This window comes from Trichosurus vulpecula, chromosome 3 (assembly GCF_011100635.1).
Source record: "Trichosurus vulpecula isolate mTriVul1 chromosome 3, mTriVul1.pri, whole genome shotgun sequence".
NCBI classification, from domain to species: domain Eukaryota; kingdom Metazoa; phylum Chordata; class Mammalia; order Diprotodontia; family Phalangeridae; genus Trichosurus; species Trichosurus vulpecula.
In genome coordinates this window covers 354,748,665-354,767,695 of record NC_050575.1, presented here as the reverse complement: position 1 = coordinate 354,767,695, position 19,031 = coordinate 354,748,665, and the positions used below count along the sequence as shown (strand labels likewise).

The following is a 19,031-nucleotide window of genomic DNA, read 5'->3' as shown; positions in this document are numbered from 1 at the left end:
TTTCCTTCTCCAGATAATTTTACAGATTAGGAAACTGAGGCAGACAGAGTTAAGTGACTTGCCTAGGGTCACATAGCTAGTAAGTGTCTGAGGCTAGATTTGAACTCAGGTCTTCCTGATTCCAGGCCCAATACTCTATCCACTGTGCCACCTAGTAGGGAAATTAATAAATGCCTACTGATTCATAGATTTTTTTCTTATTTCTCAAACAAAAATTAATAAAGTCAAATTACTCTCTGAGAATGGTGAGGACGTATTTTTTATCAAAAAAAAAGTCTTGGACTCAAGAATCAGAAGCCTTGTATTTGAATACAACTTCCCACTTTTTATCACTTATAAGCCACTTATAACGTAAGTCCTTCAAACTGTCTAAGTCTCTGTTTCCTCATCTGTAAAATGGGTTAATAATATCTACATTATCCAATTCAGAGGGTTGTTGTGATGAAAACATTTTTAAACTGTAAAGTCCTACAGCAATATGAGTAATATGCTGCTAGAGGTGACTGTGAAGGATATATGCAAAGCATTTGGAAAACCTTAAAAAGCTAGCAAAATGGTCAGTTATTTTTATTGTTGCTGGTGTCAATATTTTGTAGAAAATAAGTATAACACAAATTGAAGAACAAATAAAGGAAATGGAAATCCTCAGTTATAGCCTCAAAGTATCCTGAGCTTATCACAGGGCTTGGTAATAACAGTGATAGCTAGCATTCATATAGCTCTTTGATGTTTGCAAAGCACTTTGCAAATATGTCATTTGATCCTCACAACAACCATGGGAGATAGCTGCTATTATCATCTAAATTTTACAGATGAGTAAACTGAGGCAGACAGAGGTTAAACGACTTGCCACAGGTCATTCAGTGAAGTATCTCAAGCTGGATTTGAACTGATTTCTTCCTGACTCTTCGGCCAGTCCTCCATCCTCTGTGATACCTCACTGCTTCCTTTCACTTTGCCTTCTGTCATTTAAACTCAAGTCCACACTCCACCTTATATGATACATTGTTAGTCACAGGACATTGATGTCAAAAATGCATCATCTTTATAATCAGGTATTGCTTAGTCATTTCAGCTGGACATACTAAATATATTCTCGGCCTTGATCTTATCTGTTTTCCTGAAGTATTTATGCTCAGAGAAATAAGAAGCCTGTTAAAATTCAAAGGGAAAGTTTTGCAAAATACCCATTATAGAGCCAGCTCTCCAATGGGAGAGGGTCAAAGCACAGGGTCATATAGGATCATGTATGTGCAGTCTCAAAGGCAGAAAGAACTTTGGAGAGTATCTAGTAGAATCTGCTCATTTGACACAAGAGGAAACTTAGACCAATGAAGAGAAAGGAACAGACATTTATTAAGTACTTACTGTGTGCCAGGCACTGTGCTAAGCACTTTACAAATATTATCTCATTTTTAATTTTGTTTTTGTTTTTAATCCAAAGTGAGTTACAAAGGAAGAAAGGCCTAGTCTGGCTTAACATTTAGACAATATTAGTCACTGTAGTTTGAAGGGCTCAGCAAAGTAGAATTATTTATCCAAATAAATTTTCTACCAACCTAGGTTTGGAACCTTCTCCTACCTGATCTGAAACTCCCATTGCTAGCATTACCCTTTTCGGTTAAGGAAAAGCAGGGGCATTGTCTCTAGAGAGGCACATGAGATCTCTGGGCTGGGGGGAAGGGGGAAAAATCATGGGATCATGAAAGGCCCACTCTGACTTAGTTTACCAGAGGTATTATTTTGGGTTTGTGGGTTTGATACTCTGTTCTTGGATGAGATGCAACATAGCTATGTTTCAAATAGGTAGATGTAAGAAAAGCAGATCATGGGTAATAATAATTTTTTAAAAAGCCCTGGGAAACTTGGGAACAGTAGGGTGTGCTAGTCCAGAGATGGTAAATATTATAGATATCATGGTGTATGAGGGCACTAAAAGGGTATACAGGGCATTGAAGTGCTATTTCCTCCACTTCTACTTCACCATTTGGCACAGGGTTAGCTCCTCAGAGAAAATATGGATACATACACACACACACACAATATGTGTGCATGTATATATATATATATATATATATATATATATATATATATATATATATATTTCTCAACCATTTCCTTTGAGGAATGAAATCTCATGTGATGACTATATAAGCAAAACACAAAAATCAATGACAGATGATGATAGTTTCATTATGATGACTTATACTTTTATATCTACATTATATTTTATTTAACTCAGCTGATGAAATAGCTTGGCAGATTCATCTTGGCCAGGCAAATAGTTTATCCAAGTTTGTTAATAACATTCTTGCCCTAAAGATATAGTCTTAGAAGAGCATATAATCCTTGAGTCATTTATTATTTGTATTTTGGCTCTCGCAAGGATGTGCAATTTGTAATGCAAAGACCAGAAAATATGGTTTAGCTCTAAGTTACTAAGAAAATGCATTGCCGTCTACTGAATAATCAGCCGAGGCCCAACTAAAAATGGAAAACTTTCCTGTAGCTAAGAAAAACAGTGTCATTTTTCACCCATTGTGCAGTTTGTAATTTCGCTGCCGTGTGTATAAGAAGGATGGCCTGAACTTTCTAAAAGCTGAGCTATAGCTTCCTTAACTGGGGGACTATTCTAATTGACTTTTCTCAGCACAAGAGTTGGTCATAATGCAGTGACTCTGCTTTCTGAGAGGAGATGATGCAGGAAGGATGGTGTGTTCCCATGAATGCTTCCAGAGACATGGGTAACGATTGTCGTGTTAGCCATAATCTCACTCTACTTTCCAAGAATGATCTCGGTTGAGTCCCGTAGCTCACTTTGTATGTAACCCATGTCACTGAGTATTCTAGGCTCAATTTCTGGGGCAGGAAGTAGAGATACTAATTCCCCTGGCTTTTCTGCTGGTAGGGTTTCAAGGGCATCTAGAGGTACCCACTCTCCCCTAATATCCCCTTTACAAGCATGTTGTATTAACTAACTACAAAAATACAAATTCCTTTCGATTAAGGCATTTCCCCTGGGCAAGAGGCAATATCTATGGGAAGGGTGAGGTAATAAGTCTTAAGTCTTTATTAGTCCGTCACATCTTAGTGTGAATTATCTTTTCAGATCTTTTCCAATGTAACAATTAGATGAGCAGTATTTGCTGGTACAGAAATTACACACACACACAAACACACATACACACACACACACGCACACACACAGAGGATGAACTAGCTATATGTGATGCCTTTGCAAAAAAGTCTTTGCTTGGGTACACCCAGTACTTTTAATCCCTCAGATAGTACAGCACAACGGACTTAATTGTTTATAACTTCTAAATAACTCTACCATTGGTTATGTTAACCTCCATCCTGCTCTGTTAGAAAGTCAGGTGATCAGGAATTCTTAATCTTTTATGTCTCACGGACCCCTTTGTCAATCTGGTGAAGCCCATGGACTCCTCAGAATCACAATTTTAAATACATAAAATAAAATATAGAGGATTGCTAAGGAAACCAATCATACTGAAATACAGTTACCCAAATTAAAAAAAAATCATGGGCCCCAGACAAGTAGGTTCTTGATTTTCTGGTCAAGAGTAATGTTCTTAAGAAGATTTTGGGCTCCATCAAGGAACACATAGCTTCCAGGTGTAAGGAGGCATCCTCTGCCCTGCGTAGGCTGCACCCACATTGGATTCAAGTCTCACAGCCACAGTTTGAGAAGGATGGTGATGAGCTAGAGAGCATCCAGAGGAGCAAAGCTAGGATAGGAAGTGGCCTTGTAGGCTCAGGAGATATGATCAGGGGCTTTTGCATTTTTGTCTTCATATCCTCAGCACCCAGAACAGTGCCAGGGACCTAGCAGGTACTTAATAAATGCTTATTGATTAATTCAAGTACTTAAAAAGATGATTGTGTGGAAGAGAAGTCAGTCTTAGAAGACCATAGATTTATAGCTGCAAGTGACTTTATAAGCCAGTCTAACCTGCTCATTTTACAGATAAGGAAACTGAGATCAGGAGAGATTAAGTAACTTGCCCAGGGTCACCCAAATGTATGCATCTGAGGCAAGATTGGAACCCTGGCATTCTTGCCTTCAACCTTTGATCCACTGGGCCACCTAGTTGATGCTCTACCTATATTCTATTTGGCCCTAGGGAGTGAAAACAGGAAAAAAAATGTGAGGAAGTTGCAAAGAAGCAAATTTAGGCTTTATGTTAGGAAAAAAACCACACCTAATAATTTTGTTCTTGAGTTGTTTCAGTAATATCTAACTCTTTGTGGCCCCATTTGTGGTTTTCTTGGCAGAGATCCTAGAGTGATTTACTCTTTCCTTATCCAGCTCATTTTACAGAAGAGAAAACTGAGGCAAACAGGGTTAAGTGACTTGCCTAGGGTCACACAGCTAATAAGTGTCTGAGGCTGGATTTGAATTCAGGTTGGATTGCCTCAAGAGGTGGCGAGTACTTTCTCATTGGAGTAATCCAAGCAGAGTCTGACCAAGCACTTTTGAAAAAGAACCTAAGAGTTACAAGATTTTCAAACAAAAAAAATTAGGCATTTGGAAAGTAAATTCCCTTTAATGTGAAAGAAACAACAGCAGAAAGAAGTTTTAAATTTGATTTCAATAAACCACCTGAAAATGCTTCAGGCATGCTCATCTTAAATGGGCTAGATGCACACAGTAAATTCTTGAGTATTTTTCAGTCGAAGAGGAGAACGAGAAAGAGAGCTTTTATGGCATTTAAAGAGAGAGAAAGAGAGATAAAAGCCTTTGTGAAATTCTGTGTCTAGTGTTGCTTTCTTTGTCTCATTCTTTCCTTTACATAGTCCTGCTTTTGAAATCTTCCCTCATTTCTAATGACTCCCTCTTTTCTTTCTTAGGGAGGTGGTCTGGAATCTGGCAAAGTTCTATGGAAAAGCTCTTTGACTGGGGCTTGCCAGTCCAGCTCACACAGCAGATTTTTACTATGATGGACCCTTCTCATTGACCTGGTGTCACATATGATGACATGTTTCCAGCAGTTCCAGCTCCAGAAGAGAAGAAATGAACACGGTGTTCTTGTATGCTCAATGTTCATTGAACACATGAACACAATTGGGGGATTGGCCTTTTCTGGTGCTAGAGAATGCTGGTTGCTTGCCTTGGAGTTACAAACAAACAAACAAACAAAACTAGCCCTAGCCCCTCTGTGAATCTTATGGGAGAACATACTGGCCACTGGAGAATTCTTGGCTCACCATAAAATACATTTCCATTTTTCTTTAAGCTTCCATGAAATGTGAATTCCCTAGTTAAATATTCATGAGCCCTCAGGAGATGGAATAGCTAGGACATATTCTTTTTTTTCATTTTTTATTCTGTGAGGCAATGGGGTTAAGTGACTTGCTCGGGGTCACATAGCTAGTAAATGTTAAGTGTCTGAGGTCAATTTTGAACTCAGGTCCTTCTGACTCCAGGGTTAGTGGTCTAGCTACTGTGCTACCTAGCTGCTCCTAGGTTACATTCTCTTGAACATGGATGTAGTTGGCAGCCTTGGGAATGCCACTGTTCAAAGGCCTAAATACACCGGTGGAGCTAGGTACCTTGGAGGGCAGGGACAAATCCCTTTTCAGTTCACCTGGGGACATAAACATCGCCAGGATGAACATTATATAAGGCTTGGTGAAGGAAGGGCCACGATTTACATTATTGGTCAGTTTCACATGACCCAGACCAGTTTCAAAAGTAAGTAGATCTATATACTGTATAATTAGCTAATCTTCCAGATTAAAAGAAGAGTTTGGGGTTATTCAACTACCAATCAATAGAAGCATCTGCTGTCTTCTCAGGGCATCTATCTGGAATATGATCAAGAGCTTCCTGGGACTTTTTAAACCTGATAATCATTGCTTATGACAGGGGATTCATTTGGGGGCAAATGATGCCACCAGAAAGAACCGAGAAAACTCTGCTAGGGAATATGATGTCCTAGGCAAGAAATCAAATACCCAAGGGACACAGGTGGTATTGTCATCACTGCTGCCAATTGAAGTTAGAGGCTTCAGGAAAGAAAAGCAGATTTGGGAGGCTGATTGTGAAGGATATCAAGATTTGGATTTCTGATACATAGCTTAAAATATGGGAAAGATAAGATCATGGCCAGGGATGGAATGAGCTCAAACAAAGACCAAAAAAAATATATTTTCTTGGAATCTTGCAAATTCAATCAAGAAGATTTTAAGTAGAAAAGAAAAGGGGGTAGGGAACCCCCCCCCCAAAAAACAACTGGTATCTGATTTGGCAGATGTATGGACCATAAGGAGTAGCAAGTACAACATAGAAGAGATGGAAAGAAGACCAGTGTTTCAAAGGGAAACCATTTACAAGAGGAAAGCCATTCATGCAACATCAGAACCTCAACTGACTCTATAAAATGTATAAATATGGGTAATCATGGCTAATAATACTAATAGCTAACAGTTATACAATACATTAAAGTCTGCAAAACACTATTGCACGTAAGTTTCTTGTTGATCTTTATAACAGCACAGAGAGGTAAGTGCTATAATTTGATGACCATTTGTTGAGGCAAGCAGAGGAAAAATGACTTAGCCAGGGTCACACCTGAGGTAGGATTTAAACTTAGATCTTCCTGAAGCCAATCCAGGGCTTGCTATCCCTCCTAATCACAAAAACTAGAGATTCTAATTCAAGGAAGCAAATTCCCTTCCTCCTTCCCTCCCTTCCTCCTTTCCTTCATTTCTCCTTCCCTCATGAGGATTTTGCTATTACATAAACTAGAAGGTCACTAATTAGAAGCACTTCATAACCTAGCTCCTTTCCTACGTTTCTAGTGTTCTTAAACTTACATCTTGTCACATACTATGTGATACAGTAACATGAGCTTTCTTGGTATTCATGTCCAGACTCCCTGTAATATCCCTGGCTGTCCTAATGCCTGTCTCTTCTCATCTGCCCCGCTCCCTGCCTTGCCTTTCCTGGTTTTCTTCAATTTGCAGCTAAAACCCTGCCTTCCATAGGAAAACTTTTCTGATTCCCTTTAATTCTAATGTCCATTTTAATTTCAATTTATGCTGTATATAGCTTGTTTACAAATCATTGTTTACATTCTGTTTTCCCCAATAGACTGTGACTTCCTTGAGATTAGAGACTTTTATCTTTCTTAGTATGTCTTCATTTAGTACAATGTCTAGTATATAGCAGGTATTTAACAAAAGAGGGAATTTCCTTCTTTCCTTCCTTTTCTTCCTTCTCTTTCCTCTCCTATACCCTCTTCTCTTTTCCTTGCATCCAACTTCCTTTCTCCCCTCCTTATGAATCTGAATTTAAGACTTAACACCCCCCATCTCCCCCTACCCCCTTCCTCCATCTCCCCCTCCCTCCATCTCACTCTCTCCCCCTCCCTCTCCCCTTTCTTCTCCTTCCCCCATTCCCAATCAAATAGTTACCACTAGAAAAAAATAGTTAAACACAGCATACCTGCTGGTTTAATTGATGCATTGGGCCTAGAATCAGGAAGACCTCAGTTCAAATCTGGCCTCAGACACTTTCTAGCTGGGTGACTCTGGGCAAGCCTCTGTCTGCCTCTGCTTCCTCAACTATAAACTGGTGATAATAATTGTACCTACTTCACAAGGTTGTTGTATTAAGTGAGATAATATTTATAAAGTGCTTAGCACAGTGACTGATGGAGTTTAATCAATGTTTGTGCTCTCTGACACCCTTCCTTCCCTCCCTCCCTCCCTCCTTCTTTCCTTCCTTCCTTCCTTCCCTCTTTCCCTCCTTCCCTCCTTCCTTCCTTCTCTCCTTCCTTCCCTCCCTCCTTCCTTCTTTTCTTCCTGCCTTCCTTCCTTCCTTCTCTCCTTCCTTTCCTCCTTCCTTCCCTCCTTTCCTTCCCTCCCTCCTTCCTTCTTTTCTTCCTGCCTGCCTGCCTTCCTTCCTTCCTTCCTTTCTTCCTTCCTTTCTTCTTTCCTTCCTTTGTGCAATAGCATGATGTAGTAGGAAGACAACTGGATATTAAGAGATCACAGGTCAAATCTCAGCTCACTAAATAATTGACCATGGACAAGTCACTTTGTTCCCCTGTGACTTAATTTCCTCACCTGTGAAATTGAAATAATATTTTAACATGTACTCCACAGGGTTGCTGGGAGGAAAATATGAGGTTCCTTTCATATAGGTATGATAAGAACAAGGTCTTACCAAATTCTTCCAGTGAAATTTTGGCAAATCTAAATCTCAGTGAAAACCAAATAATATTATATCTGGAAAATGGAAAACATCAAAACTGGGAGGGAAAAACACGTAGTTTATGAACATTTTGAATCTTTGGGAAAATGGAAATAAATGCAATATGTCTTATTTAACACCTTTAGTTAATCTAAAGATTCATGGTTACTTTAAGAACACAAAATACATATTTTCCACAATTTTGTTTGCTGACAAAATAGCTTGTTTGTTGGCTTGGTATAAAATTTACAAGCATGGTTTATTTAGACAATTACAAATTCATAGTTGAATTTACTTTTCAGTGTATTAAATTTTCATTGCAAATGGAGTGGCAGACTGCTGAACTTTAAGGGTTCTTTCATCTGTTTTATGATATTGTTAATAGTCTAACTCAAATTCATTTTGCTTTTCATATCATAGAAAATGTAAGAAATTAAAAAATGAGAGGCAGGGTGATAAAGTGATGAGCCAGGGAACCCAAGTACAAATCTCAGCTTTGATACTTTGTGAGCATAGGCAAATTACTTCACCTCCATAAACTTTCATTTTCCCATCTGTGAACTAGGGATATTAAGGCTAATATGATTAAAGTACTTTGAAAACCTCAAAACACTATATAAATGTGAGTTATTAGGAAGTCATTGTATTTTCTGAGCTTAATGTCTTCCATAGAAATTTGTTTTAAGCAGATTGAGAAAAATATTCATTTTGAAGAAAGGGATCTATATTTATTATTACTATTATCATTATATAAAATAAAAATGTTCTATTGTTTTATCTGTATTAATAATGTTATAATATGAGAATGTTATTCAAGTACTTATAATTCATTATTTACAATTAAGTACTTAGATGTCTCTTAAATACTCAATCTCCAAGGTACATAGAATGAAAAACTTTCAAAATATAGAGACCTAGCAGAGGAACTCATCATCACATGGGGAGAGGATTGTGTATGTCTTTATCTGCCCTGTTGTCCTGTCAGCTACTAGAGTTGATTTAAGGATGCTTTCAGTGAGCCCACAGACAACGAGCTTCTATCCTGATATATTTATTCAACCATAACAGTCAGTTTACCTACTTGTTCAATGGTCCATAGGATATTAAAGATTATATAATAATAGAGTAGCAACTTTTCATAGGATTGTTTCTCTCTGAAATCTATTTTTTTTTAAAAAAATGAGTATGAGATGATTATGATGATGACAGTTGCTTCTATTTATCTTCCAAATTGTGCAGATAGAAAAATGAAAAATACCCAGAACACCAAATCAGGACCTTGATAGTCAAGTGGTGGAGTTCAAGTACTCTCAAAGGTGAATTGTATTCAATAGGAATAAATGTTCATTTGCAGGTCAATTGCTTATAGAACTTGAAATACTTTCCCCCATAGAAACAATATTGTTATGTGCTGGTTCCCAGGCTAGTCCTCACAATCAGGTTTAGTCTCTCCCCTACCAAAAGAGATTTCATGCTTTTTGGTAGATCTACTGAGTTTAACTTTAGGAGGGCTAATGTTGGTTCTGTATTTGTTGACTTCCATGAGTGGTAGATTAAGTGACGCCTCTAAAAATGAAATCTGATGAAATCCAACTGTCTTCTCAAACTTCTTTGCAAAGAATTAATGATCACAGGCATGAAAGCTGCTTTATTTTAAAATTGATCTGTTTTAGTTGTACCACTCAAAACATTTAATTAATTTCCAATTCCATTTCAAAAAGGATGCATTGTTTATTTTTTCAAGCTAGTTTGGTAGCAGTGATAGATTGAAAAAAAATAATTTTAGAGAAACAATGTGTTTGTTGAGGAAGATAGTGAACCATACTGACAGTCAAGAAGACTCGTGTCCTTTCTCTGCTTCGCATAGGCTGTGTGACTCTGGGCTGGTTGCTTTACTTCTCATTGCCTCAAACTAGAGGTTTCATGGAAGGGGCATATCTAAATGGGTAGAAGGTGTTCATTACTGGGAACTCCTTACATTGATGAAATCACAAGTTCCATCTTGGTCCCATACCCTCTCCTCTCCAGAAAGCACCAAATTAAAAAAAAAAAAAGATGCCCTGCCCATAAGCAACATTTGTTACATAAAAAAAAATGGAAGTAAGAGACAGAGTTGGAAAGATGAGCTGCTCACTTCCAGAGAGGAGCTACAATGGGATAGCTAGTCAGTCTTAATTATATAAATCTCTCTCAATCAGGATGTACCAGCTTAGTACCATTCAGTGCCATGCTTTAGAGCCGACGGAGAGGAGACTCCAAAACCATTTTTTCCTTTGCCAAACTCTGAGAGGAGTGATATGGAATCACACTGGTTAAGTTGTGTGATGGGATACAAAATCAGGAGGTAAAAGAAGCTCAGACTGAGTATTGTTCATGTCTGCCCTACAACTCAAAGGCTTCTTTCTGCTAACCCTGGAAAAAATCCAAGACAGAAAGTGCATAGTACAGCTAGAGCATCCATTTCGAAATACACATGCAGTGCCTGCTGTCTTGAGCCACTCAGAGCACCGAGAGTCACTCAGATGGCTTTGAGGAGACCTGCTGACCTGCTCTGTTTTTGCTTCCCTTCCAAAATGCTTCAGCTTTCCTGCCATCTCAGCAGACGCCACATGCTAAATGGGCACTTGGTGGTAACCCAAGCTGTTCAATAGATGCCACCCCCGAGATGACTACAGAAACAACAGGATCAGCTCCTGGACTCCTGTGATGTGGGATGGCTTAATCTGTGCTCTTTTTTGAACTGAAGGCTGGAAAGCAGAGAAGGCAAGCATGCCCTGAAAACCATAGCAAAATCAATGTCCCTTGGTTTATGTTTCTCCTGTTACAGGTACTGCTACACATGTCACACATTCTCTCTGTCTCTGTCTGTCTGTCTCTCTCACCCCCCTTCTTTCTGCTTATTTCTCTCTGTCTCTGTCACTTCTGTATCTCTGTCTCTGTCTCTCTGTCTTTCTGTCTTTGTCTATATGTGTCTCTTTCTGTCTCTGTCTCTCTGTCTCTCTCTTTCTGTCCCTCTGTCTCTGTCTCTGCCTCTCTGTGTCTGTGTCTCTCTCTGTCTCCCTTTCTCCCTCTTTCTCTCTCTCTCTCTCTCTCTCTCTCTCTCTGTATCTCTGTCTCTCTCTTCCCCTCCCCTCCCATCCTATAGATATAGGCAATAAATGATACCATCAATGGTGTCACTTTCAAATTCACAGGGCTATAGTTACCTGCGGTTTTCTCTACCTTCACCTTATGAGAAGTTGCATTGTAGTCCCCAAATATTTCCTCTTCTGGGAGTACTCATTGCTATGAGGAAGGATGAGGTGATGGGAAGAGCCCTGGCCCTGGAGCCAAAAGACCTAGACTCAGGTCCTTGCTTGAACACTTACTAGCAGTGTGACTATGGGAACATCACTTAAACTCTCGAGTCTCATTTTACTCATCGAAAACTTTCTACCTCACAGAGTTGCGGTGAGGAAAAACATTTTGTAACATTAAACATTTATTTTATAATTGATAAGAGGTATGAGAGGCAGTGGATGGTAGTAGATAGCCAGTCTCACATTCAAGAGCAGAGTTTAAATGTGACCTTGGGCAAGTCCATTGACCTCACAGACAATTCTGTGCGGCTGTAATTTGCAGATACATTGACAAAAGGAGCCTCCTCCTCAGGAGTTCTCTATACCAATGAAATTATGGGCCTGGACCCAAAAGATTAGTTATTCTTATGAAAGTGCAAGTCATTGGTTAAAAACCAGGTTATAGACCTATCATTGCAATAATTATATCAATCTAGTGCTGGAGATGGGCTTAAAATCCATTGCTTTGTTGTTATCAAGCTATTACCTATCATTAGCTAGTATATTCCAAAGAGAGATTTTACCCATAATGCTATCAAATCAAATCTATGAATAAGTAATGAGCTACAACATTATGGGGGGGCCTGATGTGGTTTAAAAAACCATAGCCTGAGTGATTTCAATTCATAGATAAGTTGGAAATATTTAGAGGAGGGCACACAGAAATGTGTAGGGTTTCAGTTGCATAACATATGAGGATTGGTTGAAAGAACTGGGAGTGTTTATCTTGGAGAAAAGAAAGATTAAGGGGGGCACATAATAGTTATCTTCAAGTATCCGAAGGGATGTTATGAAGAAGAGAGACTTGTGTTGTTCAGGCTGGCCCTATTAGATTGAAAGCTCCTTGAAGCCAGGGACTGTCTTTTTTCCTTTTATGTATTTGTATTTCCAGTGCTTGGCATAGTACCTTACATGAAATAGATGCTTTATAAATCTTTATTGACTGACTAAATGGCCCTAGGGGAAAGGATTAGCAGTAATTAGTGGAAGGTGCAGAGAATAAATTAAGCCCAATGTTAGGGGACAAAACAAAAACAAACTGCCCAACAATTAATACTTTTCCCAAAGTGGAATGGCCTGTCTGGATAGGTGGTGGGTTACCCTTCATTGGAGGTCTTCAAACAAAGTCTGGATGACTACTTGTTGGGCATTGTGTTAGAGACAGTGCTAGCTTAGGTATGAATTGAATGTGAGGGTCATGGAGGTCCCTTTTCATTCCGAGGCTCTGTGATTTCCTGATTCTATAATTATGAAACACACCCTGGTCCTACTCATCAACATCAATGCTCCTCTCCTACCCTCTCTTCTCTGGTTAGACAGCTTCCACTTCTTCTCACTCACTCTGTACATTATTAGATTAAGAAAACAGTATAGGGGTGGCTAGATGATGCAGTTAATAGAGTACTGGCCCTGGAATCAGGAGGACCTGAATTCATATCCAGCTTCAGACACTTGGCACACTTATTAGCTGTGTGACCTTGGGCAAGTCACTTAACCCCAATTGCCCTCCTTCCCCCCACCCCCCCCCAAAAAAACAGTATAGTATGTACCAAGAAGCAATCAGGTCAGAGTTCCCCTCCCACTGACCCAGTTTCTATGAAAATCAACTAAAAGAATATAAAAGAAGAGGCAGAAATTTTGAATAGATTCTTTAAATTCTTCTTGTTTTTAGTCCTTCCTTGACATGAAGGGATCACCATTACTCCAAAAATGTCTGCAATCTTAAACCTGACATTCAAGACCTTTAACAACCTGCAACCAACACACTAACCAGAGTTACCTAATTCACTTGGTGACTTACACATCTCCATTAAAGCCAAAATACACTTTTCCCTGTTCCCCTTTTTGCATCTTGTCTGGTGCTTTGCACTCACTATGATTTGTGTCTGGAATGACATTTCCTGCCCCTACTCTGTTGAAGTCCCTCCCTCTCTAGAAACATTCACTCAAGTGTTACCTTCTCTATGAAGCCTTTTTGTTTAATTTCCTACCCTAACCTCAATCCCTCTCAACTCAGGTGAAAATGGCCTGTCCCTCAAATTTCTCATAGTTTTGTGCCCAGACTGTTCCTTTGCTTTATCTCAATGTTCCTCAAATCATAGTTATTCCTGCATGTCTCTACACCCTGATTACATTGTAAGCTCCCTAACAGCAGCATTTATACACTATCTATTTTCTTCATATAGTCCCTTTCATGTAGAGGATGCTTAATAAGTGTTTTGTTAATTTAATTGTTTTAGACAAATGACTATTTTCATGGCAGGCTAGTCAATCTACTTACCTATCTAAATTTATTTTCCTCTGATTTAAGGTTGGCCACATCCACCTAGGTTCAATCTGACAGGAATCCTTGGTTAAATGATACTCAAACACCTTTTCTGGTCAGAATAATCAGGGTTTCTGATTTTATAGCTTCGGTAAAGTAAAGGAAGTAATGCCCATCTCTGGGCCTCCAAAATGATAGGTCTGACTTTATATCCCATTCCTTGGGGATATGTGGGCTAATAATTGTAAAGCATTTAGCATAGCACACATAGTAAGTAGCAGTTATAAATGTTAGTCATCATTATTACTATTGAAAACAAAGAAAGGGAACTGTAGGAATTGGTCCCAAACTTATTCCTTACCTGGCACCGAAGTCCCTAGGGCAACAAATACCACCGCTGTCACCGAATCCTTCAGGCCAATGGTGCAGCCAAAGTGAGATGCCAGGTCTCCGATGAAAGCTGTCAGGAGGCCGATCATGAGGATGGACACGATGAAGCATGCCCAGCCATTCCAGTATTCTGTGGGTGGGACAAAGGCAAAGAGAACCTTCCAGAACACAGTGAGGAAGTGCATCACGTAATCAAAGCAAGAGGGCAGCTTCTCTTCTCCGCATTCATCATCGTCATCATCTTCCCCTGAGGGAAAAAAAATACAGTTTATCACAACACTTGAAACTGCACATGGCATGCCCTTTTCCCATTGTACTTTTACAAATTATGTCCAGGCTCCTCAAATTGATTGAGATTGACTGAAGTAAACTCAGCTCCTCTTTAAGGTTGACCTGGTCCATTACAGGCAGACAGATACAGACATGACCCTTTTCCATTTCTCAGAAACATTTTCCATGGGAAGACTGTTGTATCAAGGCTGTGTTGGGTCTGCACCATGTCCATCCTTAACCCGCAGCGGGCATTGTGAACAATTCCCTTCATATTCTCATTAACTGAGTTTCAATTTCGGACACTGAAACATTGATCTTCTGAAAAAGTTTCAGGACTCCTGGATTAGGTCTAGAAAGAGGGCAATTGCCTAGTGAACCCTTGCTGCAGGCTCCTGAGAGTTTCTGAAGAAAGATATGTGCGATACTATTTCTTTCACTTGAGCTTTTCCCCTCCATCTTTCATTAATCAATTTCCTCATCTGTAAATTATAATTTACAATTACTGCTTTGTAAAAACCCCAACTCACAGGGTTGTTGTGGCACCAAATGAGATAACATATACAAAGTGCTTCACAGACCTTATAGCATTATTTAAATATTAGTGATTATTATTATTAATTAATCAAACAATAAGCTTCTATTAAACACCTATTATGTACCAGGAATTGTATTAAGTGCCAACCGCACAAAGATAAAAGACAAAAGCACCTTTCATTCATTGACATGGTGATAAAATGTACATAAATGGTATATACAGAATATGAAAAAATAAGCAAAGTAATTTGGGGAGCAAAGAGCACTGGGAGCTGGGAAGATCAGGAAGGGCTTGATGTAGAATGTGGTGCTTGTGTAGAATCTTGAAAGAGAAAGTGGATTCTACGAGGCAGATGACAACAGGGAGTCCATTGAAGGCCTAGAAAACAATCATTTTAAGAAGTGGGTATGTCCCATAAAACCATGCAAATCAAATGCTTATAAACTGAATCCTATTTCATCAGTGGAGTTGAATAAGCTGATGGGTTGCAAGCCCAAATGGAGTTGAAGCCCACAGTTTAAGAAGCACTGAGAGGGTTGTGAGAGGAAAAAGTTTAAGGAGCCCTCCACTAGACAACTTTCTATAGAGGTTTTCCTTTTGTAAAGCAAAGAATGCTTTATAATGTGAATGTTGTTCTTCAGTCATTTGTCATGTTTGGCTCTTCATGACACCACTGGATTTGCCGTTTCCTTCTCCAGCTCATTTTACAGATTAGGTAACTGAGGTAAATAGGGCTATGGGTTAAGTGACTTGTCCAGGATCACACAGCTAATAAGTGTCTGAGCCTAGATTTGAACTCAGGAAAATGAGTCTTCCTGACTTCCAGCCTGGTGCTCTCTCCACTGTGCCACCTTGCTGTTCATTATATGAATAGCCATCCCCTAATTGGGCTAATTTCAAATTTGGATTTTCTGCTAGCAGGCCACATCTGAATGTTGGTTTTTTTTTTTGCATGTGAGTTCCAGAGGGGAATTGCTCAATGAAGTCCTTGTTTTCTTCTGACAACACCCAGTCCTTTCCTAACACTGTCACCAGGCACCCCAGGAAGTCAGGAATGGCCATTCACCTCTAGCCATCTGCTGCAGTTTGGAAAACAGGGCTGTCAGTCCCTTGTTACTACATGTTCTAGCTGCTCTTACCTGGGATTCTCAGCAAGGAGCAAATTAACCTGCTTTGTAAAGAAAATCCTGCTGTGGATCCTTTGGAGGCTGATCACATTATGGAGTAAAACCTTTAAAATCAGAACTGCTTCTGACAATTCGTGACTTTTTTATAGGAAAATACGAATGCTCTCCATGTGTGTGGGTTAGCCAAGCAGATGATGTTAGCTGCATTTGCCAGGGAGTAGAGAGGAAACTAGAATCAGCTCCTTATTTCTTTTAATTAATCAATAATGCAGAGAACTTGATGCAGTAATTTTTTTGATGAAATAGCTTATGCTTAAGAGGCTTTAGGGGTTACAAGTACTTTGTGAAAATCATGCAAGTATTATTTCCATTTCACAGCTGAGAAAACTGAGGTTCCCAGAGGCGAAATAACTTGATATGGTCACTCAATTATTAAGTGGCAGAGTCATATTTGTTTTTTTTTTTTTGCTTTTTGGCAGGGCAATTGGGGTTAAGTGACTTGCCCAAGGTCACACAGCTAGTACAACTGTCAAGTGTCTGAGACCAAATTTGAACTCAGGTCCTCCTGACTCCAGGGCCAGTGCTCTACTCACTGTGCCACCTAGCTGCCCAGCAGTCATATTTGAACCCAAGTCTTTTGATTCAAAGACCAATTCCCGTTCTTGTTACATTATGCAATACAATTTTGGCTGATTAAATAGTGCATCAATCTCTGGAGAGAAAAAAAAAGTCCTGTGCTTCAACTTAAAATAGAATACTATTTTTTTAAAAAAGAAATTAAGATGAGATGGCGATGACTTCAGCCCAGAACTGAATGGGAGGAAGAGAGTAGGAGGGGTTATATTTGGGATATTATTTAGTATTTTTAGTGATCTCAAGGCTGCTCCCCGGCACATTCATCATTTTAGCAGGAAATTTCCCCTATGATGCCACAGAGTTACAAGTCCTGGAACGTCACAATGTCTTTGAAGAATCACATGCGCTTCACTCGAGTGGCAGTAGGGAGGCAGCCAGGGGGTACAGGGAACAGATTGGGAAACTTGGAGTCAAGAAGGCCTGTGTTCAAACTTAGTTACTTACCAGCTGTGTGAGCCTGGGCAAGTCTCTTAAACTTCTGTGCTTCAATTTCCTCCTCCGTACAATAGAGGATGATACTAGCACCTTACCACTTCCTTACTGCCTACTGAACCAAGTTTAAACTTTGAACCCTGCTATTTTGGTCCTTCAGAATGTGTCACCAGTCCACCCGGCCAGCCTCATCTCAATTTCATCTCTCCTTGCATTACGCATTCCAGACAAACCGGATTGCTGCTTATCCCGTTTCAGAGACAATATTCTCCCATTGCCATGCTTTGCTATCTCACAGGCCTCATCTCATCATCGCCTATTGAAGCCTCTTCTTTAAGGGCCAACTCAGATATCACCTCTCTGGATCACCCCACAACCCTCCCAAAAAATGATCTTCCCCTCCTCAAATTTCTCATGGGATCTCCCACATCCATGTAACCATTCTGCTGGGCATCATGTTGATTTCTCTATGTCTTATCCTCCCATTTAAAACTGTAAGATACTTAGGAGCAGGCATTAGGCTATTTTTCATCTTATGTCCCTAGGAGCAGCATGGTCTTTGATAGTAATAAATATTAGATTTAAATAAATTTAAATTCTGTTTGCCTCTCTCTTTTATATCCCTCCCTCCAGCCTCAAAGCACTAGAGGTCACACGTATTCTAAGAGAAATCTTTTTCTTGTACCTGAATTTTGCATTTTGAGGATGAACAAGACCATATATTATAAAAACAATAACAGGAAGAAATCAGAGAATATGGTATTTTATTACCTCATAGTAGGCACTGTATTTATGAAAAAGTTCTAAATAATATCTTTCCATGAGAAATGTGCTGGGGTATAATTAGGTAATTTCTGCAAAGTGATAAATTATAGAGGTAATGATTACTATTTTGGTTACTGCTTTTATCATTTTAAGCTTTCTTGATATATTATTATGTTTTCATCTTCATTATTATTTCATTGTTTTGCAGACATGTGAGGTTTAAGGTTAAATCTCACATCTCTGAACCAAAATTTCACCCTTCCCTTTGCAAAAATCCTTGCATGTAACTTCAAGAAAGTCTCCAGCCAGGGTGGTGGTGGTGGGGTTCTTTTATTGGGCTTCCAGTATTTCAGGAGGTTCTTGAATGGATGTTATACCACCTCCACTATAGAATCACATAATTTTGGAGTTTGTCTAATCTTGTTGTATCTAGATGACAGTCCCATTGTACCAGGCCTTGTTTAGAGCTCATCTGGAGTATTAAATGTAGTTCTAGGCACCCCATGATAAGCTGTAGAGCATGGCAACCAGGGTGGTGAAGGGCATCAAGTTCATGCCATATAATGAGTAATAGAAGGTAGTTCCAGATCCAGTCCCACCTTCTCTGGCAAGCCTCTTCTGATTCCCCTTAATTCTAGTGCCTTCCTTCTAGAACTTCTTTCTATACAGTTGTTTTCCTGCCATTTCCCTCATTAGACTATGACCTCCTTGAGATCACGCACTTTCTTTTGCCTTTCTTTGTATTCTTGGCACTTAGCACAACGCCTGATACACAATGGAACTTAATAAATATTTACTGACTGACCGACCGAACTAGGGATGTTTAACCTAGCTGTCTTCAAAGATGTGAAAGATTTCAAAGGAAAGGACAGTTGGATTAATTATTTTTGACCTTCAAAGGAAGAATGAGGTCCAACGGACAGAAGTTGAAGACTCAAGTTTATCTCCATATCTGCACCTGTGCTATATGTGTGTTTATATCAAGACTTATATCTATATCTACATCTTTATCTGTATCTGCACCTATACTTACATCTGTGTCCATATC

At 39.3% G+C, this 19,031-nt stretch overlaps 1 protein-coding gene across 4 annotated transcripts in view; it reads right to left on the bottom strand.

Moving 5' to 3' along the window:
* Nucleotides 1–19,031, bottom strand: part of SLC8A1 (solute carrier family 8 member A1) — a 490,734-nt gene that overhangs the window by 10,865 nt on the left and 460,838 nt on the right. For all 4 annotated transcript variants that reach the window (XM_036752241.1, XM_036752244.1, XM_036752242.1 and 1 more), the window contains exon 10: nucleotides 14,187–14,462. In XM_036752241.1, coding sequence (XP_036608136.1) covers nucleotides 14,187–14,462 — 276 coding nt within the window. The remainder of the gene's footprint in view (nucleotides 1–14,186; nucleotides 14,463–19,031) is intronic.